The following is a 23,789-nucleotide window of genomic DNA, read 5'->3' as shown; positions in this document are numbered from 1 at the left end:
TCTAATGTTTTCTTATCTAGTGACAAAAGCACACTTCCTTCTTAATATTACTACTTCTAAGAATTCCAGTAGTCATGTTAACATTAGATTTTAAAAGATTTATTATTTAAAATAATGATTAAATAACATTGCATATTTACTACGAATTGGACATAAGTAAGTGTCTATTAACATTAATACAGTTATATCGAGCCATTCTTACTGATAATTCACATTTATTATTGTTAGCTGTCAAGCTTAATACGCTACAGACAGGAAGATATGAGTCCTTTACATAATACAATAAAGCAGACAGAAGAATTAAGTTATGAAAAGACAGAGAGATAGTGAGCAAGTAACCAAATAGGATTCAGTTGGAAATTTTCTTTTTTAAATTCATTTAATTCCATGGACCATGTCCGTGACAGTTTTGTATCAGGAGAGGATCTTGGGTGGTTTAAGAAGGGATTTGTAGAGGAATTGAATTCTCAGAACAGATATGATAGGGAAGAAAAAGAGAATCTAACCTTATGATGATGTATGTGGGTACATTTTTTAGGTGTAACATATATTTGGAAAGGAAATGAATTGTTAAACAGAAAAATTATAAAATTTTGAAGATTGATGATAACGTAAGGATTTTATCCAACGCTTTTGATTTAGAGGTGAAGGTTTGAGTCCCAGAGCAGATAACAACTTGATTTTGGTCACAGAACTAGTTATCAGCAGAGAAACTACTAGAATTTAGAATTTCTGCACATCAGTGCTTTTTCACGTTATGTTCCGGGACAAATTCAAACAAGTTAATTGTGTATTTAATATTTATTTTTAATGTAAGAATCCACTCATGTTGTGATTTTAATTCAGCATGTTTTTCTCTGTTTTTAGGACACTTGAGGACAAGAGACAGGCAGGAAAAGTGTTTCAGTGGAAATAGCATGGGGTTAGTAGTCAGGATTGCAATTTTGACTTTAATGTTTACCAGCTCCATGACATTGGAAGATACTTTAAATCTCTTTGCTAGAATTTCCATAGTTTTATAATAGGAACACGGTCCTATTATGTTGGGATTAAGAATACAAATTTAAATAAAGTATATAGGGAGCTAGGATTGTTGAGTATGCAGACAATAAGGCTGAGAGTTGTAGGAGACTGTGGTGCTGATATTAGTATTCCAGATGTTGACTAATAGGGTCTCTTCTTAGAGGAGGATGGATTTCTGTGGTGCACAGTTGAGTGTAAAGCCACTTAAGAGAGTAGTGTGTGTCACAGGCACCAATATACACTGATCACTTGCCTCTTTCTCACTGTCATGGATTAGACGCATCGAAACAAGGCAGTTATTCCACCCTTAAGAATCTTTCTGGGTCAAATTCTACTAAGTGTAGCAGTAGACTTTTTGTCTTTTCTTTGTTTCTTTCCCCTTTCCCCCAGCCCTCTCCTCCTCTATCCTTTTTTGAGCAGCAAGTATCCTACCCCTTTGGGGTGGTTTTATGACAAAATATAATTAAAGGACAATGGATTACATTGTCATCTATGTGTTCCTTTGTGAACACAGCAGATGTTTCTTCTCACCTTGATATTATCCTTAATAGTTTTATTTATACAATTGTACAACAATATGAAGTACAGTATCTTTACTCTCATTTGCTGCTGGTCTTTCTTGGAGAAAGCACATTTGCCCTCTTGTAAAAGAGGAGGACATGTCAAGTGAGAGAGTAGATAGATCTCATTCACAAACACAAACATCGGGTTAAACTAGCAGGTGAACAGTGTGAAGAGAGAGAGAGAGACTGACTGTGTGTGTGTGTGTGTGTGTGTGTGTGTGTGTGTGTGTGAGTGTGTGATTTTCTAGCTTAGGGATCCACAAAAACTTGCCCTAGTTAAGGATTCACCAGCTGCGATAGTACTTTAGAGAATTTTCTTCAATATTACATGTACAATTCCTGTGAATTGCCAGATTTATGTAAGGATTGACTACAGGGAAAAATTCTTCAGTCTTCCATCAGGGTGGAGCTTTACTCCAGGGAATGCTTATGTAGATCTTGCAGATTTTCTTGCTGGAGTATTAGATGGATGAAAAGAAACGGGTAAAGAGTTTGGACCCGGAAAATGCCAAGAATGTTGGAATGAGTTTTAATTTGAATTTGACAGAGGTGATTTTTCTTCAACAAGCACTCTGAGGAGGATGAAAATTAGGTTAAATGAGGCAACATAAGTGACAGAGTTTATAATAAATAGGATTGCTTTATGTGAAGGGAAGGCATGCACAATTACTTTACGTTTAAATGTAAAATAGTCACTGTCTTGACTAAGATAAGAATCTGTTTTTTTTTTGTTTGTGTTTTTCTGGGAGTCTTTCCAAATGCTTGATCAATCTGAGTGTGTCGTCAGGTGCCTATGCCAACTCCACAAGTAAACCAAGTATATTTCTGCATTTTTTTTCTGGTAAAAGAGTGGGCTTTAAAGACTTTATTGAAACACAATATATCTAGCAGGGCTGGATTTGAGGGTATGAGTTTGCGCAAGTTTCTTTTCCTAAAATCAGAGCACAAACTATTCATTCTCAGCAGACTTCTCTATCTAAAGTATTTGCATTGCTTTTGCTAGCTGTAAGGCTTTTAAAAAATTTTTTAAAAAATAGAGAGTAGTTATGCTTCATTTAAAAAATGTTAATTCTAGTATAAACACAGCACTCTTCATGTTGAGAGCCTTTGAACCCTGCTCCTGGACAGAAATACAAAGGAAACCCTTGAAAGCAATGCAGATGTTGTACTGACTATATCTAGGCCTTGTTTTGTTTATAGTTTAAAAATCCGTGGGAAAATAATGATCAAAGGCAGGGTATAATTCATACAGAAAACCATAAGACCACTTCATCTGGCTGGATTCTGTAAAGAGCCTTTGATTCAAATGGTTCACACAAAGAAAAAATGTTCCGTAGGTTCAGAGTTCTTTCCGGCAATAAACTTCCACTGTAAACAGGAAGGCTCTTGGGCTTCTTATAAATTTTAGAGACAAATGATATTCATTGCCTTGCACTCAATAATTATGACTTCGAGATGAGAGTTGGAATGGTTAGTAAAAAGTTTCAGTTCTATGTTCAATATGAAGTTTATTTGCCATTACCATAATATCATTTATTTGTGTGTGCAGCAGTAGTTTATTGAAAGAATGTGAAGGATACATGCTATTTAGTATATTTAATGCTAACTAAATTCTATGATTCTAAAGAACTTGACAATTACATCATCAGTACCAAAGAAGAGAACTAGGAATGCCAATCCTTTATGCTGATTGATACCACGCAGCAAAAGTATTAAACAGTTATCCCCAAGTTAGAATAATGTAATTTTCACTGTAAGTTAGAAAAAGGGGTAGTAAAACTTTTTAGCAAAATTGATGACTTTTTATGATTAAAAGTGTAATTTGACTCTAATTTTCAGTGGAGACAAATGCATATAGGATTAATTGAAGTAATGGGGAAATCAATAGTAGATGCACCATGTAGTTTAATAATAATTATAACGGTTATTTTTTAAAAAAACTTCCTCCACTAAAGAAAGAAAATATACACACACATATTAGAAATATATATACACATATACATTACATTTATAATGTATATGTATTTACATTTATGTATAATTCAAAGGGGGAGTGTCTGAGTGATAGTACATGCTTTTCTGTCTTTAAAGCCCATTTAAGATCTGGAAAAAAGGTATGTCTGTGAACCAGTCTGAGTGGATTTTTCCAAATGAAACCTCAAATAGCGTTTATATCTAAACCCTCACAAACACGTGGGAATATTTAGAGTTAAAAGCAAATTTGGGTGGGGTTACAGCACAGGTTTTATGGTTTTGTTTTGATTTTTAAACACACACAGTCCACACAAACCCATCTGTCTTCACATGAAAGGACCCGTTCTTTGGAAAAAATGCTTTGGCTTCAGATTCACTGGGGAGCTAAAGCCAGAGACCCTGAACTTTTCTCTACGCTGATGGGGGGAGCTGGGGAGGGTGCTTATCTACTTTAATCTACTTTATTGCAGGGGGAAGTACAGCCTGGGACCCCTCTTTGGGGATGCTGTCATTTGCCCCTTCTTCCCATCCTTTATTCTATCCTCAGAACCAGTATGAGGCTTTTCTGGGACTAAGGCAAGGTACAGTGGGGTCAGGCGCTGGAAGGACTGGTTTGCAAAGAGAAGCTTTGGAATGAAGCCGCACAGCTGAAAGCGCGCGACGAGATGCCTGCGCTGTGGCGAGTCAGTTCTCCGGCTGCGCGAAGCCTTTATCCCGACTCCTCTTAGCTTTCTGAGCAGCGTTTGCAGTCAAGTGCAAACAGATCGCATATTCGGTGCAAAGAGCCCTGAGGATGATGGATGTGGGATCGTTCCCCGGTTTCCCCGGGCCAGGTGCTAGACGGTTTGAGGAGGAACTGTTCTCCACTTCTCCACGCCTGCAAACGGCTGGAGGGGGCAAGCGGAGCTGTCCAGCACTAGTGAGGGGCCGGCGCAGCCGCGAGCCCCGCGCACAGCACCAGGCTGAGGCTCAGCCACGGCGCTCTCGCCAGAGCAGACGCTGTCCTCGCTGCCGCCCCGTTCTGGGCTCGCTCTGCGCCCACGCGGCCTCGCAAGAGGCGGTGAACGCAAGTCTCCAGGAGCTGCTCCAGCAGCATGGGCGCCAACATGTTGCCCCCGTCCTTCCCTTCCCGTGTAAGCGTCTCCTCTGGAATGGGCTGGCTGCACGCTTGGCCTTTCCCTTTCGCCTTGTAACTTCCTAAATAAACTCGGAGAAAGGACAGCATGAACCCTAACCTGCACTTCACACTGTCAGGCTTCCCCGAGGTGGCCCTAGGGGGAGGCCTGTCCCCCCCATCCCCGAACCCTTCTCTCCACCAGCGCCGCCAGAGCCGGTGTATTCCTCAGGGCCCAGGATAAGGCGTCTGGGGATTGCGGTCCCTCCGTCCGAACCAAGCTGCTGTGCGCACCTCCTCGGAGCAGGGAGGGCGCGCAGAGGACAGCGACCAAGTGTCCTCGTTGCTCCTGAAACGTGGCGACAGGCGAGGCAGAGACTCCCAATGAGTATGATGGCGACACGTGATAGTGGCGGAGGGAGAGCATGGGGGGGCGGGAGATAAAGGGAGAAGGAGGGAGGCGGGCAAGTGGAGAGAGGCGGGAGGAGAGGGGCGGGAGCAGTGAGGGAAAGGGGGCGAGCGAGGCGCGCAGGCGGCACCAGCCTCTGCCTCCCCGTCTGCCTGGGCCGCAGCCCTCCCCGCCCCGCCGGCCGCGGTCACACACTTGGAGCCTCCCCGGGAGCGGGAGCGCGGTGCACGGCGATGCGCCGAGGCGGGCGCTGAGCGGCGCCGCTTGAGCAGCAGCAGAGGCGGCGGCGGCCCCCAGCCCAGCGCGGCGCTGCCGCCGAGCCCGGGCCCCAAGGTGCGGGAGCACCCCAAGTTCCCGCCATGAGCAGCTGGCTTGGGGGGCTCCGCGGCCCCGGGGGCTCCCTCCCCGCCGAGCGCGACCACAGCGCCCCGGGGCTCCGACGCGCGTAACGCTGCCCCCGGCGGGTCCCGCCACCGCCGCCGCCCGTGTCCCCGCCGCCGCCTCGGCCGTTGCAGCGCCGCCCGCAGCATGTCTCGGAGGAAGATTTCGTCCGAATCCTTCAGCTCCTTGGGGTCCGACTACCTGGAGACGAGCCCGGAGGAGGAGGGGGAGTGCCCCCTGTCCAGGCTCTGCTGGAACGGCAGCCGGAGCCCGCCCGGGCCGCCCGAGCCCAGCGCGGCCGCCGCCGCCGCCGCCGCCCCAGCCCCGGCCGCTTCTGCCGCCGCCGCCGCCGCCACGGCCGGGGCCAGGAGGGTGCAGCGCCGGAGGCGGGTTAACCTGGACTCGCTGGGCGAGAGCATCAGCCGCCTGACAGCGCCCTCGGTGAGCAGGGGCCGGAAGGGGGGACTGCCTTCTTGGGAGAGGACACGGATCCGTAAAGTTGGCGCCGGGTGAGCCGGGCGCGAGTGCAGAGCCCGACCGCTTGGGGGCGGCCCGGCCTCCCCCCACCCCGCCCGGCCCCGGGTTCCAGCGGCTCTGGGCTGCAGCAGCTCTCCTAGGCTAGGGTGGAAGTGGAGACTAGAGCGGTGAGAAGTAAGATTCCACTCCTTTGGGGTCTCCTGATTCGGGGGCCCGTCTGCCCACCTCCAGCCTTGAACCCCGCTTTCCCACTGTTCCCCCTGGACAGCCCCAGTGCTGCTTCACACCCACCTGTTTTCTGTCCCCCAAACTTTCCCAGGCACTGTGTTCTACAGTTCGGATCCCCTGTCTTTCATCCTGTTCTCGAGCATCCCAAAGGAGCCCCAACCCCTTCCAGGAAACCCTTCCTCTCCTTATTTCCCACACTCTCTTGGTCTCAGCGTGACCTTCCTTGACATCTCGGAATCCCACAGGCTATCTGCATTCTGTGTTACATCCTTTTCCTCAGATCTTCAGACACGTTTTGCCAGATACTTTTCTGAGTTGCCTTCTGATGAAGGAATCTCAATTCTCGAGTTCTCCCAACCCCATAGCTATTTTTTTTTCTTTTTTCTTTTTTACTTATCCGCTAAGCATTTATTCTTTTCTGGATAAAACTGGTGTCTGGTTTTCTTCTCCTCTTTTTTTAAACTTTAATTTAATTTTAAGTCCCAGGATCCATGTGCAGGATGTGCAGGTTTGTTACATAGGCACAAAATGTGTGCCGTGGTGGTTTGCTACACCTACCAACCCGTCTCCTAGGTACGAAGCCACACCTGCATGAGCTATTTAAACTGCGCTATACTTCTTGCACCTGTACCTCATCCTTTACCATCTCTTCAATGGATTCCCTAGTGCTTTCTCTCTCATTTTTTGATGGATTCTTTATACTAGGCTCTTCCTGAATATTTACGGAGAGAATAAATGCCTTCCTAGACCTCTCCAACTTGTGCTCATCTCGGGATGTCTGTATTAGCAGGTTCAGGTGTGCACCAAACTCCCCCTGGTCGTAGGCATCCTTCGAGAGTACTCCTGCCTCATTCCCACCCAGGCATTTCAGCTACCCTTGGCTTTTACCTCTTGCTGGAATGCCAGACCTCTGGTCCAGTTTTTCCCTGTCTGGGTGAGCTCTGTTTTGAAGGAATGCATTCTACTGCAGACAGAATTTGAAAAGGACTCAGTGTCAATCTTCCTCAGTCTCATCTTTTATCCTCACCCTGACCTTGGATACAAGAGCTTTAACTCTTCCTGACAGCACTTTTACCTACTCGCCCCTAGGACTTTTACATTCAGAGTTTCCAGAATGAATCTGAACATTGATCTTGTTTGATTACTGTTGAGTCTCTCTTTTGAGGTTACTACTGCAGTTGATGGTGGGAGGGACCGAAGAAGGAGTGGGACCCTGAGGGGACTGAGTACTGGTACCGGGCAGTTCTTCAAATATTCTTGTGGCACTTGCATTAATGGAGAATGATGTTTTTCTTTTATGAGACCTTATTTAAGATATATAAATTACTTATTATGTTACTTATTTTGAACTAATTTAGTCATTAGGAACACATTGAGAAAGTCATCTTGCTCTTCTTGTGTATTTTCCTATTTGATATATCTTTCTGCCACTTTTTCTTTATTGATAACCTAGAAAACAATCCTCAGGATAGGTTGGGTTTCTTTTTGCTGTTCTTACCTGCCAATATTTCCCAGGCAATGTAATTTTATGAATTATTTGGTGTGGCAAATTGTTGAATATAAGTCTTTATAACAGGAGTCCAGTGACCCCGAGCATCTGTAGGCTTTTGTCAGTACCTAAAGCAACATTTGTGCAATGTGATAGTTATTCAGTACAACAGATTCTTATTTAATGAAATGATTTTGCTAAATATAATGATGAGTTTGTGATTAGTTTGGGGAGAATTGTTGATATAACCTTGGAGTGATTTTTTTTTAACTAAGAATTAGAATTTACAAATTTCTAAAAAGTAATGGCAATGCCTCTGTAATGCTAATTTAAACTAAGACTATTTTCAACAACTTACATGAGGAGTAGATAAGAGAAACTGAGAACTGAAGTATTTTCTGCCTGAACAAGAGGGAGGAAGTAATCTCTGATAGTTACTTTTATAAATCAAATTTAAATGACTCTGGCTTTTTGCTGGATGAAAATAATGTATCCAGAGAATGGTTTTCAGAATAGGCAATTTGAAAATAATTGTGAAGATCAAATAAATGCAACAACTGTGTATACTTTCCACACCATAATTCTTTCCGTTATGAAAAGGGTCTGTCAGGTGGATGCTGAGAACATACAGGTGAGTATAGTACAAACATTGTCAACATCATAACACGTGTAGAAAAATTCTCCTTGATTAACCATATCACCAATAGACTTAGTGACACAAATAAAAGAGAGAAATTATGTTTCAAAGCAGTGATTTATGTCTGTGTGCTCCTTACCTTCTTTTCTTTTTTTTTTTGGCTAGTTAGGATACTACCTCAAAAAATTCCAATAGATTCATTTTTTGACATTGTCAGGATATCATTGAAACTTCTTTGAATACACTTCAGAAGATGGATTATGTCCTCTCTATCCTCTGATTAAAGCTGAGCATTTTTTTTTTTTTTTAACTGAGCCTTTACCAGAGCACTTCTAGTTGGGAATTCCTAGTTGTTTTGAGTCTGGTGAGCTTTCTTGCATGCCAGCACCATATACTTCAGGAGGAACTGTGCTTGCTATGGAAGCTCCTGTTTACTCAGTTGTCTCATCATGAAATGTCTCAGTCACTTGAAATTTCTTTTTCATTCAGAATGATTTGCAAATAAAAAATGAAAATGAATTTAATAAATACTAGAACATTGCCAAATATTAAACCAATTATTTGACCCAAGGGATATCCAGACTTAGGTTTTTGATGCTTAATGGTCACTTTAAGATGCATTGATGTTGAGTGTAAAGATTATAATAATTTATACGACTGTTTAATAATGAAAGTAAGTTGCATTGGTGAAATTGAAAAAGACTTCCAGAATTCAGGTACCTGATTCTCATTTGCCTTGAGAAACTTGCATATCTCTGGGCACATTACTTTAAATGTCTGGAGTTCCCAGGCTGTGGATAGACTGTGATATTGGCATATGAAGGGAAAACATGGCATTTATTACAGGTTTTAAAACTTTTGAGGAAAGTAGTTTACTTTTCAAAATAGGGGCACCAAAATACTATTTAATCCACCTAATTATTTAAAAATATTTTACGGTCTATGTGGCAGGGATTGTGCAGAGCATTTGAAAGGCAAACGCTGAGCAAAAACTGTCTAGTCTTTGACTTCATGGGACCTCTTTAATCATTATCTTTATTTTAAAGAAACTATATTAAGGGAAGACATAAGAACTTCAAGTGTCTCAGAGAAATCTAGGGGAAGCTTTATTTATCATCAACTTTGGGTAGTTTTGTTCACTGTGAATCTCTGGTGTACAGCCAAAATAATAAAAGTGACCCTCCAATTAGCTGGGCATGGTGACTCCAGCTACTTTGGAGGTTCAGACATGAGAACCCAGGAGGCGGAAGTCTCAATGAGCTGAGATCACGCCGCCACACTCCAGAGCCTGGGTGACAGTAAGACTCTGTCTCCAAAACAAAACCAAACAAATACCTCAAGACCTTAAGACCTGATTGAAGATGTATAAATCATTTGTTACATTCTTTATTTTAAAATAATTTAATACTTCGGAATACATATTAAGAAACAGCGGGGGATTTCATGTCAAAGGTGAACTTAGCAACTCATTGATTTGGATTATATTCCTATTATTGACAGTTGCTTAGTTACCCTATCAATGTGACATCGATTTTGGGTTTGCAGGTGTCACCCTGTCAGTGAAGATATGCCGCTAGAGTCATATAAGGACAAGGCTTCTCTAGGTTTCTTGACAGGGAACATTGCAAGTGGCTTTGAAGACCTCAGAAGCTTTAGAGAGCAGAATGGCAGGGAAAAAAAAGTAACAGGATTGGAAGAGTGGCAAATAAAGAGAGGAAAGCGACTGAGCTATGGAGTTGTTCAAGAAACAGACCAGTGAAGAGGAAAAAATGAATGGGGAAGTTTAGATTCAAGTGACAGAAAAGCATAAATTATTATTTTGGGGAAGGAGATTATCTTAGTACATGTTGAGGGAAAAATGAAAACATATAAATACATATTTAGCTTCTGTTGATATTAAATAAAATGAGTTTTCTGACATGTAAAAACCCTGAAAAAATATCCTGAGAAAGTATGAGTGTAACTAACATGTAGACAGTGAAAAATGTACAACACGTATTCGTAAGGGAGGGTATTTGACGAATTTAGGTAGTTTAATTAAAGTTTTTTAAATTTGGGGCTTAATTTGAGCTAACAGAGTCATAGAAACAGATTCATTATAATTATAAAATCATATAAAATACATGCTAATTGTTTAACGTTTTCACAGTTGTTGAAAATAGGTACTATAATCTGAAATTGGACTTTAATGGCGCTCTGTTGACTTCCTTTGCCTTGTCCCTAATCATTTAGAAACAACATGGCAGAGTTGAAAGGACAAAAGTTTTGGAGTCCGACAAATTTAGGTTTGAGTCATCCTCTGCTGAGCCCCTTACTAAGTGTGAGTCCCTGGGAAAGCTAACTCTTATCTTCTCTGAGTGTTAGTTTCCTCTTTTGTGAATTAGAAATAATAGCTACTTTGTGGATTTGTTATGGAGCTGGTGATCAGGAGTTACTAGTTCTGCGTGAAATTTCCCAAACTCAATAGATGGTAGTTTCAGGGTGAGATCCATTCATTTTAACTGAATTTGAATGCCTCAAAGTGATCTAAAGGTTTTCCTTTTTTTCCTCAATAATTCACTTGCTAATCACCTAATTGGAAGAGTTTATAGAATAGGTTAACAGATGTCAAAAAAAAAAAAAGGTGATAAGAAGCACTTTAGTTGGCATAGCCCAGACAATCCATTAAAAAAATGAGAACTGGAGTCCCTTTATGGCTCCCTGGCCAAATTCATGCATGTACAGAGACATAGACAAATTGCAGATTCAAAGATTTCCATCAGATTACTCAATGCTATGTGGCGATATGAAAACTACTTTATAAATTCTATAAAAATACAAGAACATATTTATTTGGCAGAATGTAGGTATTTCATGATAAGTTAATTTTAAATTAGAAAAACAGTAGCTAAAAGAGAAATAATTTATTTCATTTGCCTGAGAATTCTGAACATTCTTCATCTACTGCATTCAAACTAATCTGTATGTGTGTTCAAAGGCCTAGAGAGTGAGATGCAACAGTTACAAAGCAAATGTCGTTTATATTTTATGGGCTCTCCTTTTGTTCGGCTATTAGTTCACTTGCTAGGCTTTCTTTTTCCTTTTTTTTTGAGATCGGATCTTGCCGTGTTGTCCAAGCTGGGCAACATCTTTCACTTTAAAGGTAAGTTTTGACAATAAGAAATGACATCAGTGATTATTAGGTTTGTAAGTAGAGGTCAGAAGTGATTATATGTTCCTTTTTAGTGTGTAGTTTATTTACCTTTAAGGACTCTGAGATGCATGGGTGAAGTACTTGAGTGCTATTATATATTTTTCCCATCTATGTAATCATCAGTCTTTTTGTTTACTTTTCCATCTTGTTGCCTCTTTATACAGAGCTGTAAGTAAAATACAAGAGCTGAAAGTAAAACATAAATATTTTATTGAGTATGATAGGAAAATAAATGCATTATCATTTGACATATATGTTGTTGATCATGAGTTATTAGGAAGGTGTAATTTTCTTTTTTGAGACCTCACACATACGTAGTCACATAGACAGGGAGAATATTTGCAGAGGCTATCTATTGAGCAGGTTTTCTTCACAAGCCCTTTGTTTGATGGATGAGCCAGTGAGTTAGTTTAAAATGCAGTGCCACTGTGCTTGATATTGTATGTTTAACTAGTGTTTAGCACAGTATGGTTGTTCAATAAAATGCTCAGGAGGGCCGGATGCAGTGGCTCATGCCTGTAATCCCAGCACTTTGGGAGGCCGAGGCAGGTGGATCGCCTGAGGTCAAGGGTTCAAGACCAGCCTGGCCAACAAGGTGAAACCCTGTCTCTACTAAAAATACAAAAATTAGCTGGGCTTGGTGGTGGGTACCTGTAATCCCAGCTACTCAGGAGGCTGAGGCAGGAGAATCGCTTGAACCAGGGAGGCAGAGGTTGCAGTGAGCCAAGATTGTGCCACTGCACTCCAGCCTGGGAGACAGAGCAAAACTCCATCTTAAAAAAAAAAAATGCTTAGGAGAAATGGATAGATGTTTTGTGTTTGATATTTTTTTAGTGTGTAGTATATTTGGTTCCATCAACCAAAATATTTAGATATTTCATCCAGCCTGTGATAGACATATTCAAGTGTGCAAACCTGTTTGAATTTTGCTTACACCTTAAAGCAAAACTTCCGAAGGAAGTCATTTTACAGAAAGAGCAGATAGAACAGCGTCTTCCTTCCTGGACTCTCCATTATGGAATATTTTAGGAGGGTAGGTAAATGTAATGACTTCTCCAGTCTAGATTGCTATTTCTTTTCTGCACAATTCTGACAAACAAGAAGACTTGTTTGTCAACAAGTGGGTTACTGTTGCCAAAAATGCACCCCTAGGAGGTGGAAATGACATAATTGTGGCCCTTAAGCATCACTTCAGGCCAGGATCTGAAGATCTAGAATTACGTGTTGTTAGCTCAGAGTACTTCATAACATTGAGGGCTAGAGTTAGGAAGTAGGGCAGTTGGAAATATCTCTGAAGGCGGGAAATTTGCTGAGGCCCTTGTAGAGAATTGAGAAAGAGTAGACATTCTTCTAAACAGTGAGGAATCACTCCCAGAGCAGGCTTTGTTGGAGGCATATCAAACAGTTCTTCATTTAATCTAGTAGCTCTCTAGCTTCATTGAACCCAAGCTGTACCTGAGGAAAATTGTTAGAATGCAGATTCCTGGGCCTCATCCTCAGAGGGTCTGGTTGGATAGTTACATGGAGGGGCCTATGTTACGTTTTGAACAAAACTCCAGGTAGTTGCTCAGCATGCTGAAGGTATGTCTACTGGTGACTGAGTTCTATACCTTTAGGACTACTGAGCAGTGAGCTCTACGAGCTGATTTTTGGAAAGAATGATCCTGAAAGTGGCCTCCTTTGGGATTAATATATCCAGACAACTATTACCTTAATTGGGACAGGGAGAAAGGTGGTGAATTGGCGCTATTATCCACACATCCTATGGCTGTATCTTTTGTGGTCAAAATAATCTCATCGGTTGTATGGTAGAAGGTACTTGAGGTTTTACCATTTGTGAAAGCTTTGTTATCTGTGGGTTCTGACCACTTTTCCCGACAGTGTTTGGTTACCTGGCCTATGTTGATGTTCAGTAGGTCACATATCATTGCTATGAGTATCTTGTAGCCCCTTTCCCCAAAACAGAAACCAATACCTGAAAAGGTTGGGGATTGTTAAGAAAAAGAGGGTTGTTGTGAGGGTGAATCTGACATTACCGTCAGCATTTGTGTTTTCTAACGCTGAGAGTGAGATTGACACACTTCTCAAATACTCCATCTACTGGTTCATTTTGGAGGAATGACTTGTTTACACGCCAGTGAAAATCTAAAATGGTAACGGGAGAAAAAACAGATCTGAATGCTAGAATTTTTCCTTTCTAGAAAGAAAATAATAGGAGGTTCAGATATCAGATGTATAGGGCCACCTCTCAAACCTTACCAAAATATGACATAAACATGAATGCTTGCTAATCTCTGCATCCTTGGTCTTTCTGTCATTCAGTGAAGTTGAGTGGGGGTCTAGTTGAACTCTCCAAGGAAGTAAATGGTGATCCAACATTTGAAGAATTCGTTTTTGCAGATGACTCTAATAATCCATCATGAAAGGAAGTTATCTGTGTGGAGGTCCTGATGCTACCTTAATTTAAGTCTGTAAAGTCCACTTGACTCCTTTTCCATTCACTGTATAGTATTTGTTATGTGCGGGTCGACTGGCCAATGGCAAATATCAGAGTGTTCTAAAGCATGCTTCCATTCCTTGTTGCTTTATGTCTATGCTTCTTCATACATGAACCCACCAACTCAATACTGGGAGACGATGGTTTTTCTGACTGTTTTTATGTACACACGCACACACACACACACGTACACATATATCCTGATTTCTGTCACTGCATTTCTTCCCCTATAGAATCCTAAGTTATTACTTATATCTCCATTATGGGACTTACTGTATTGCACCTTGATTTTGGTTTATTCTACCTCTTTAAGATGAAAGCATATCTCCTTTGTCTTTGCATGCCCATGCCTAGTAGAGTATCTGAATTATAAAGGCACACAGTAAATGTTTGTTAAAAGAATGAATAGATGATTGAATAAGTTTTTGTATAGTTTGTGGGTGTATCTGGCACTGCTCTTTTGGCTATAATGATTTTGTGATTTTTAATTGATGATTTTATCTGACTGTTCTGTTTGTAGCATTTTCCCAGACATAAATAGGAATATAGTTGTAACATTATTTTTAGAATGCTTTAAGGTTTTCTAAACATTCTTCTACCTGATGTTTTACTTGAACTTCATAATAATCTGTAGATTTCATGCAGGTTGCCTCTCACTTTGGGGCGTATCATTATCTTATACCTGTAGACACACAGCTGTTTAGGGGCATGGATGTGCTGCCATTTACGAGGGTGTGTCTATTATCTCCTAAAGAGACGTGTATCTGAAGATAGAGAGACAGTAAATCTATCATGCTATGTTGTTCATTTTATTTTAGTATTAGGAAATCCTGTATTACCAGATATTCTCTTAAATAAAATTTTACAAACCAGCATATTCATGGATCTATTTTACAATAATCATTAGAGGACGCAATAGTGGCACAGGGAGGGATCGTGTCCTTGAAACAAGTATAAAGTTAGAAATTGCTGATTTAAAGATCGGGGAAGAGAACTGACCAGGAATAGGAAGAAATATTATTGCGTGTTTTTTTCAGGGCCCCGTTGAGGTTGGAGAGAATGAATATGTAAATCAAATTGGAAGGATGAGTATGACATGCAGAGGTATAAAGCAATGACAGTATTATTTATACATTGGAAGGCCTCTATGCCAGACTGAGCTTGAGGTATTTGGGGACAATCCATTGGAGTAGAGAGTTATGTCTTAAGAAATAATGAGTTACTGTCCAAATGGGAAAAACTGCAATAATCCAAAGGCATTGCTAGCCTTTCTGTTTGAACACCGATCTGATATTAAGGCTATGTTGAATATATCTAGAGCATTCATTCACTATTCAGTTCACTCTCTTGGAATAGCTGATTTGTTTACCCCACTTCTAAACCAGAATCAGGTAACCTGGTAACTAGTTAGTCTTTGGGAAACTCAGTTCTAACTAACTGCTCGATTAGTATTTACATCATGCTTTCAAAGTTAGGACTCATCCTTGAAAGGATAGGACTCATTCACTTTTTATGGTTCCAGTTAATAGTTGCCATACTGTAAGATTTTCTTGGCTCAGATTTGATATATTCCTTCCTGACTGTAAGATAGTCTATAGGATTTGGAGGAGCAGTGGCCACCAAAACATTTCATATTGGGTTGGAGAGGGCAGTGGCTATTTTCTTAAAAAGGTAGAAATTCTTTCTGGTGAGTCAAACATTCTAAGTGAGCTATTGCATGTGCAGTACTGATTTTGTTTCAATGAAATACACTTAAGAGTTAAAGGATTTTAAATTTGTTAATCAGTCCTTAATAATCCCAAAGGTTCTCCGGTGTGTTTCAGTGCCTCAGTGTTGTCCTTATGAGTATTAATTATCACTCTGCTATAGATGTGTGGACATCCTGGTATGGGCAGTGTTTTAGGTAAGCAAGTGCTTGATTACAACACACTTGCCCTACGCAGAAGCACTGAGGACGTAAATGGCGCTTGTGGTCTGATGAGGTTAACGTGCACAGCATTTCTCATATGCCACCAGGGAGTCTCTCAGGCAAGGGAAAGATGATGTGAGTAGAGTTTAACAAACTTTTTTCCTATCTTTTAGATTTCTGGATAATTTGGAATGTGCTTGCCTTGTATTCCTTGAAAAATGCCTATCAGCCTGTATGTGTGTGTGTGTGTGCATGTAATGGTGGGGGGCTGACCCTACAACTCACTAAATGCTGCATTCTGGTTTTTTTCTAATTTGACTTTGGGGAAATAATTTGCATCTCCACTTCCCATCTCTGAAATCATATCTATCTCGCTAATCTCTCACTCAAGAGTAAATATGTAATCAAATGCGAACAGTGAATGGAAGACGTTGTGTTTACTGTTAATCATGACTTCCCTGTGCTCACTTCTTTCTTCTAAACCAAAGTATGTTTTCAGATTTTTTAACTCTTTACATTCTGGAGAAGAGGAGATTTGTAGTCTGGCAAACTCTTCTTGTTATCTTGTTTATCGCTGCATAAATTGGCCTCTCTGAGGGTGTTAGAGGTTGTGTATAAAATGAGATGAACAATTAATAGGATTATGGAGATTAACAGTATAGCGAAGCCTAGCACAGTATTTGGACTATAGAGTACGCTCAATAGATTTTGGCGCCTTTAACCCCTTCTTAACAGTTATCCCGATACCTTCAATTACTTCTAGCCACAATCTTTGCCAAAGACTCTAGGTATCACCTTTTGTCATGGTTCCTGTTTAGTGCTCTTATGCTTTTTCTGGGAAATAATTCCAACATTTTTGGGTATATGACATTTCAGGGTTATTCTGTAGGGGTAATATACTTACAAAAGATGTTCTCTTTCAGAAATCTTAAAAACAAATGTGATCTTACCAGGTTCTTGTGTATTCAACATTCACTTACCTCTCACATTCATCCATTAATTCAGACAGCATTTATTCTCAAATGAGCACTTAAACATTTATTTAGCATATACTCCATATACTTTAAATGAATGAAGTGGGGGCTCTCAGAAAAAGAAATGGACATTGTCATTTGTATATTTAAAAATGTAAAATCCCATCTGTAATCTCAGCACTTTGGGAGGCTGAGATAGGAAGATTGCTTGAGTCCGGAAGTTTGAGACCAACTTGGGCAATGTAGTGAGATCTTGTCTCTACAAAAATCTGTAAAATTAGCAGGGCACAGTGGCGTGCACCTCTGGTCCCAGATACTCAGGAGGCTGAATTGAGAGGGTCACTTGAGTCCAGGAGGTCAAGACTGCAATGAGCCATGATCACACTACTGAAATGCAGCTTGGGTGACAGTGAGAGGTTGTCTCCCCCCAAAAAATGTAAAATCACATTTTAAAAATTACCAAATTATGTCCACAGCAGCTATTGTCTGCCCTTCTGTCTGTCTCTGCCCCTTATGCTGACTTTTCCAAGTTTGGGATGATGTGAAGGACATCTGTATCTAAAAAGATCAGTTGAAGCTGTAGTAATGATGATGATAATAATAATAACATTGATTTATTGAGTGCTCACCATTATCGGGCAGTGTGCTCAGTGTTCTACGAATTTTATTCCATTAAATACTCACAATGGTAATGCAGGGGCGATGCCTTACTGTGGTCATAGGACATTAACAGAGAACATCAAGAGCCTGTCTCTAACCGTATGTTGTGGTATTCTAATTTATATACTCATGGTTCTATGATATTCTCCTTGAGTATACCAAACAGGCATCATTTTGCCTCAGGACTTTTGTCCCGTTTCCCATGTCAGAAATGTCCCTTCCCTCAAGATTAGCTCTTTGCTAATTGTCAGCTTCCAGCCCATCCGGCAGTAGCCCTCCCACACCAGCCATTTCCTATCACATCACTGTTTTCTTGTTTTCATCATAGCTTCACTGTCAGAAATTGTCTTCTCCTTACTAGTTTACTTATTTGTTAGCTGTCTTCCCTCGTTATAATGTAACACGAGGGAGGAATCTTGTCAGGGTCGCTTGCTGTGGGCTTTGCAGCACCTGGAGTAGTCCCCGCTGCTACTAAAAGTTTACATGTAACTTTACAATAAAGTTATATAGAGGTAGCATCTCTATCTAACTTGATTGATGTATAGTGTCATTTCAGAGGAAGACTTAGAGCTTGGAAAAGAAAGAGGATAAACTCATGGGGGAGGGGAGAAGGAGAATTAACTTATGTTAAGCAAGTGCTATGGAGCCAGCATTTATCAGGTGCTTTTATAAAATGCATCACTAAGTTTCCAAAATAATCTCATAAGAAAATTTTGATTCAGAGAAGTTGAATAACCTACCTATGATGGCAGTTAATTATTGATGGAAGTAAGTTTGGAATCTTGTTCTGTTTAACTCCAAATCTCATATGTCTTTCAGTGTTTTATATATTTCAAGCTTCGGTGAATGTGGTAGACATTGTAATTCACTGCCTAGATGCCCCTTTGGTAACAAAGGACTTATTCCTCTAGATGCTGAGAGTTCTATTGACAATCAACCCTCAATCATTAGTCCTGTATATATTGCCTCACCAGAGGAGAGCTGCCTTGCTCAAAGTCATGTCCCATTCCTATGACTAATCAGCATGGGTTAAGAAAGCTAGGCTGGGCCGGGCGCGGTGGCTCAAGCCTGTAATCCCAGCACTCTGGGAGGCCAAGGCGGGTGGATCATGAGGTCAAGATATCGAGACCATCTTGGTCAACATGGTGCAACCCCGTCTCTACTAAAAATACAAAAAATTAGCTGGGCATGGTGGCGCGTGCCTGTAATCCCAGCTACTCGGGAGGCTGAGGCAGGAGAATTGCCTGAACCCGGGAGGCGGAGGTTGCAGTGAGCCGAGATCGCACCGTTGCACTCCAGCCTGGGCAACAAGAGCGAAACTCCGTCTCAAAAAAAACCCAAAAAACAAACAAACAAAAAGAAACCAGAAAGCTAGGCCTTCTCGCTCTAATTTAGGCAACTCTGAGGTCAGAGCTCCATGTAGAGTGAGCTGAGACCTTATCATAGTCCAGCTTCTCCCTGTGGCCAGTTCTGCTTTCTTCTTAACCCTTTCACCGTTGTTGATCCCAAGAGCACTCCCTAAGTTTGCTGCGTGCTAATCTTCTCCTTAGAGTCTGCTTCCTGGGGAACCCAACTTGTGATGGTGAGTTTGAGAACTGTCATGGCATTAACAGGTGCCAGATTCAGCAATGGGAAGGTGGCATATGGGAGAAATATAATGATAGATTTGGATTTGGGTATTTTGAATTTAGGTAAAAATGATTAGCTCTGCACTGTGAGATCTTTAAGGGTCTGTATTACCGAAGCACCAAGCTCAGTTCAGTGCCTGCCAATTGATTCAATATATAGAGGACTGAAAATGTGGGATGGTAATCTGGCTAAGAGCTTGTGGTTGAAGATAGTTACATTAGAGGTGATAACTAGTATCTTGAAAATTGACAAACTCTCTAAATGAGAGAGAAAAAAATCAGAACAATAGAGAATTAGGGAGAAATAGAAAGAATCAAAAGAATAGAGGTGTCAGGATTTTTTTTGTGTGTTTGTAAGATGAGAGGTTACTGGGGAGCAGCTGGGAGCAAGGACTCAGTGATTGATATTCACAAAATAATGAAATTTAAGGATGGTCTTTTCAAATCCGGTATGAGTAAGAATGCTAGTAGCCTGAAAAGTGATACCAATCTTGCAACTGAGATAAAGACCTCATTAACTAAGTTTAAAGAGGGAATGCGTGGTGAGTAAACAAAGCATGTTTTGGGAATACATCTCTGATTCACGACGTTCGATAAAAATGGAGAGATAGCAGCACCCGTGAGGCCCAACTTTATTACAGTTGGAAATTCAAGTGTGAAGGTGAAAGATAAGTAAAAAAAACTGGAGGTGGATGAGATAGCTAAGACTTGATCAAGGATAGGGTCTCCCTAGAGGCATTCCCTAACCCATTTCCTAAGAATGAGGACACTTCTGTATACCCAAGGGGAGTGCAGGAATATGGCATAGTATGAGTACAGTGCAAAGGCTACTGTCATATTTTGATTTTATTAATACCTAATTTATTACTACATCATTGTCTAGATTTTACCATTATAACTTAGTCATTGGTCAGTAATTTTGTGTATCTAGCAAGTATCACATTTAAATTGCCATGTAATTTGCAGTTCTCTCCTGTATATTAATGATGGTAGCTGCACTGACTGTGGGATGTCAAATCAGGGTGAAATGTCATTAATTCATCCTTCAGTAGTTTTATATTCAAGTCATGGGGAGTACATTTTTTCATTTCTATAATCCAATGCTTAAATAACTTTTGGATCGTCTTATCAATAGCTTTAGACTTCAGATTTTCTTCTGTCCTCCTGAAAATAAGCATTATTTATAAGTTGAACACTATGTGGCGAGAACTGTTTTTTGATTTGTGTTTGTATTAGCTTATTTTATTATAAAAGTGTTTTATATGCATATATGTAGTTATAAAAGTGCATATATTTATGTGAGTTGTATATTTACACTCTCTCTCTCTCTTATCTTCTCCATGTCTGATACGACTTTGTTCAAGGTTAGAGCTCTTTTTGACACTTTTTTGATACTGGTGGAAAGGTCACTAATGGAAGGAACTCTTGAGGTATTAGGAGCCAAGCGAACAGCACTCTGTTTTGTTGGCATATTAAATATATTTTTTACCGTTGAAAGGTGTGGAAGGTAAAGTAAGACCACATAGGACATACACCATCAAAGGTAGCTTTTTGGCTTTCTTTCCTTTTCTGGGTGAATTTTGATCAATTTCATCAAGCAAGGAATTTTATCTATTTTATATATTGTCAAATTTTGTAAATACAATATGTCTGGCACATAGTGGTTGGGCAATTTTATTTTATTTTTTCTGAAATGGAGTCTTGCTCTGTCACCCAGGCTGGAGTGCAGTGGCATGATCTTGGCTTACTGCAGCCTCTGTCTCCCAGGTTCAAGTGATTCTCCTTCCTCAGCCTCCCTACTAGCTGGGATTATAGGCACCTGCCACCATGTTGAGCTAGCTTTTTTATTTTTAGTAGAGACAGGGTTTTGCCATGCTGACCAGACTGGTCTCGAAGTCCTGACCTCAGGTCATCCACCTGCCTCAACTGTACAAAGTGCTAGGATTACAGGCATGAGCCACTGCATCTGGCCAATAAATATTTTTTAAATGAATATATTTAGAGTGAATGTAAAGATACTTATTTTAAGTGTACTGCACAAATGTTGAAAGAACCAGAAAATATAAGGAATACAAATGTACTTTAGAAAAATAAAATCAACAATAGCAAAAACAAAGTAGGAAAAACAGAGAATATGAAAATGTAAATAATTATTATGTCCTGTTATTTTAATTTTTATTATTTCATACATTTATTGTGTATTCATGAACCAGAACCTCAAATCTATGGAACAAAAATGGTTCCAGTCATTAGCAGAATTGAAAAAAAAAAATTTTCCTTGAATGTTTGATCTGGTATACCAGTCAACTTACATTATATACTAGGAGGAAAAAACAAGTTCTGTGTACATGATCTAACTATATTTTTAAGAAATCAATAGTATTTTATTTAACAGATATTTGCTGTTTCTATGCCAGGAATTTGAGATGTCTCAGTTATTTGGAGAAAATACTTATAATTCTATGTCCCTACCTGCTGCTCTGCCATCAATTTCTTGCAATTCTGTTTCAAACATTTCAGGAATGAAGTATAAAGTTTCAGAAAGATTTTATCTTTCTTCCAACTTCTTTCTTGTATTAAGTCTTCCCAAGAGAAAGCAAAAACTTGTGGAAGAAAACTTCACATTACTCCTTCAGCAAATTTAAGAAACACCTGTCATTGTGCTAGGAAGAGGCTTATCATCTTAATTCATAAGGTTTATGTAGATCTTAACAAAAGAAAAGAAATACCTTATTTACATGACTATTGACCAAATTCTCTCAGTGCACGGTCACTTGGAGTCTGTTTGCCTTCTTCCAATTTTATTTTTTCCCTTGTTTAATTGGTTTAATTTGTTTATGAATCATGTCTGATTTTAAATGTTGTCTTACCAATTATTTGCTTTTTGGTTTAGGGAGTTCATATCCTGAAAAGGAAAGGATGCAGAGATCCTTACAAATGGTGTTTTTATCGTAATATTTACACATCTACCTGTTTGTTTTAATAAAATATTTGAAATATCTATATTTATTTATATCTATGTATTTATCTACCTGTCTGCTATTGATTATATAGGATAGAAGGGAGGAAGAGAGATGACCCTGTCATTGGATTCTGAATTTAAAAGTACCGTGTAATAGAAATCTGGAGTAGGCATAATTACCGTTATTGTATCTTTTAAAAATTTGCCACAACTAATGAAAATGTCTTTTACTTCCCGAACAAAAGAAGCTGCCTCCAAAGGCATTATTGTAGGGAGTGATAATGATGAGATGATTGTGTTGTAACAGAACAGAGATGGAGGGAAGGAGTAAATCTTAGCTACAGTCTATTGTAATTCCATTTGTAGCTTCAGACAGATATGAGGGAGTTTCTAGTGTGGAAGCTGGAGAAGAAAGATTTATTGTTTTCACCTGATACAAAGATAAGTAACTGCTTTGTGGACCTGACAGTGTTTGCAAGCTATAAAGTCTTTCTTTTTCTCCGTGTTAACTTATTGCCATTATAAACACATTTCAAAGACAACCAGTCTTCCTCTTTGTTCTGAATTAGATTCTTTCTCCAAAAGTGTACTTGCAACCTGTAAACCTAACTTTCCTGCTGAAGGAGAATGGGGTGGGATTACTCTGTAGCTTATTGCAAGTGGCTAATGATATGAATTTTGGTGGATGAGGCTGCTGCCTGCAGATTCTCTAAGAACTCAGGCACTTTATCTCCTTATTCAGCTGCATTCTTGGGTTGGGGGTGAGGGAAAAATGGAAGGAATAGCATATTAAATTAAATTGTAAATGTAATTTTCTACCATCAATCTAGCTTTCTTGGCTATTTAGAAAAAGCCAGATAATCTAGGTCTCAAACACCTAGGTAACACAAATATAAAATTGTTTTGATTATACCAGTGGAATATATCACCTTAATCAATGGTGCTAATGAAAACTATAATGGTAGAAATGAACAATTCTATTGGACATGTAATTGGAAAAAGTATTTTACTACAAATTACCTAAGAAACACACTTTTTCAAAGAATATATACTAGTAAGTCACTTTCAAATACAAGTCAACAAAATATTACCAATTCTATAACTATAAAATGTGAATCTGTTAATAAAGATCTACAAATAAGATCAAAACAACACATTTTTTTTTTGGCCATTGGATAAGGTACTCAGCTACTATATGTGATTATAAATCCGCAAATCTTATAAACCATGTAAAGATGTTATATGACATCAAGATAACATCTTAAAAACCTAAAATAACAAAGTTTGTTATGGTTTTGCTCTTCCAGAGTGACCAATAGAAATGAATCGCGGGCATATTAAAGTCAATCATCGGTTTCTGCCTTGGTATTTTATACTAGTTCAACCTCTGAAATATTATGGACTAAGGTTAAGAAAATGTTAAGTAGGGACATTTACTTTTAGTAATCCTTATTCTCTCTCTCTCACTCTCTATTCCTGTATCAAAACCTCATGCCACAAAAATCTGCTGGGAAACTCTCCCACCAGATAAACTGGACTGTGTACATTTTAAATACCTTATGTAAAATTATTAATTCCAAAGAACCTCCTTGATTTTAAGGACCTGCGTAGGGGTGGAAAGTAAGGTTTTTGGAGGAACACTGGGGTTGTGGGTGGGATGGAGATTGCTCT

The 23,789-nt window shown here is 39.8% G+C and overlaps 1 protein-coding gene across 6 annotated transcripts in view; it reads left to right on the top strand.

Annotated features, from left to right (window-relative positions):
- Window positions 1–5,144: 5,144 nt before the first annotated feature.
- GUCY1A2 (guanylate cyclase 1 soluble subunit alpha 2) overlaps window positions 5,145–23,789 on the top strand; it is a 420,406-nt gene continuing 401,761 nt past the window's right edge. For all 6 annotated transcript variants that reach the window (XM_054241317.2, XM_035264420.3, XM_078339369.1 and 3 more), the window contains exon 1: window positions 5,145–5,905. In XM_054241317.2, coding sequence (XP_054097292.2) covers window positions 5,612–5,905 — 294 coding nt within the window. In that variant the 5' untranslated portion in view covers window positions 5,145–5,611. The remainder of the gene's footprint in view (window positions 5,906–23,789) is intronic.

This window comes from Callithrix jacchus, chromosome 10, assembly GCF_049354715.1.
Source record: "Callithrix jacchus isolate 240 chromosome 10, calJac240_pri, whole genome shotgun sequence".
Lineage (NCBI taxonomy): Eukaryota > Metazoa > Chordata > Mammalia > Primates > Cebidae > Callithrix > Callithrix jacchus.
The sequence above is the reverse complement of the archived record's forward strand: the minus strand, read 5'-3'. Positions and strand labels throughout refer to the sequence as shown.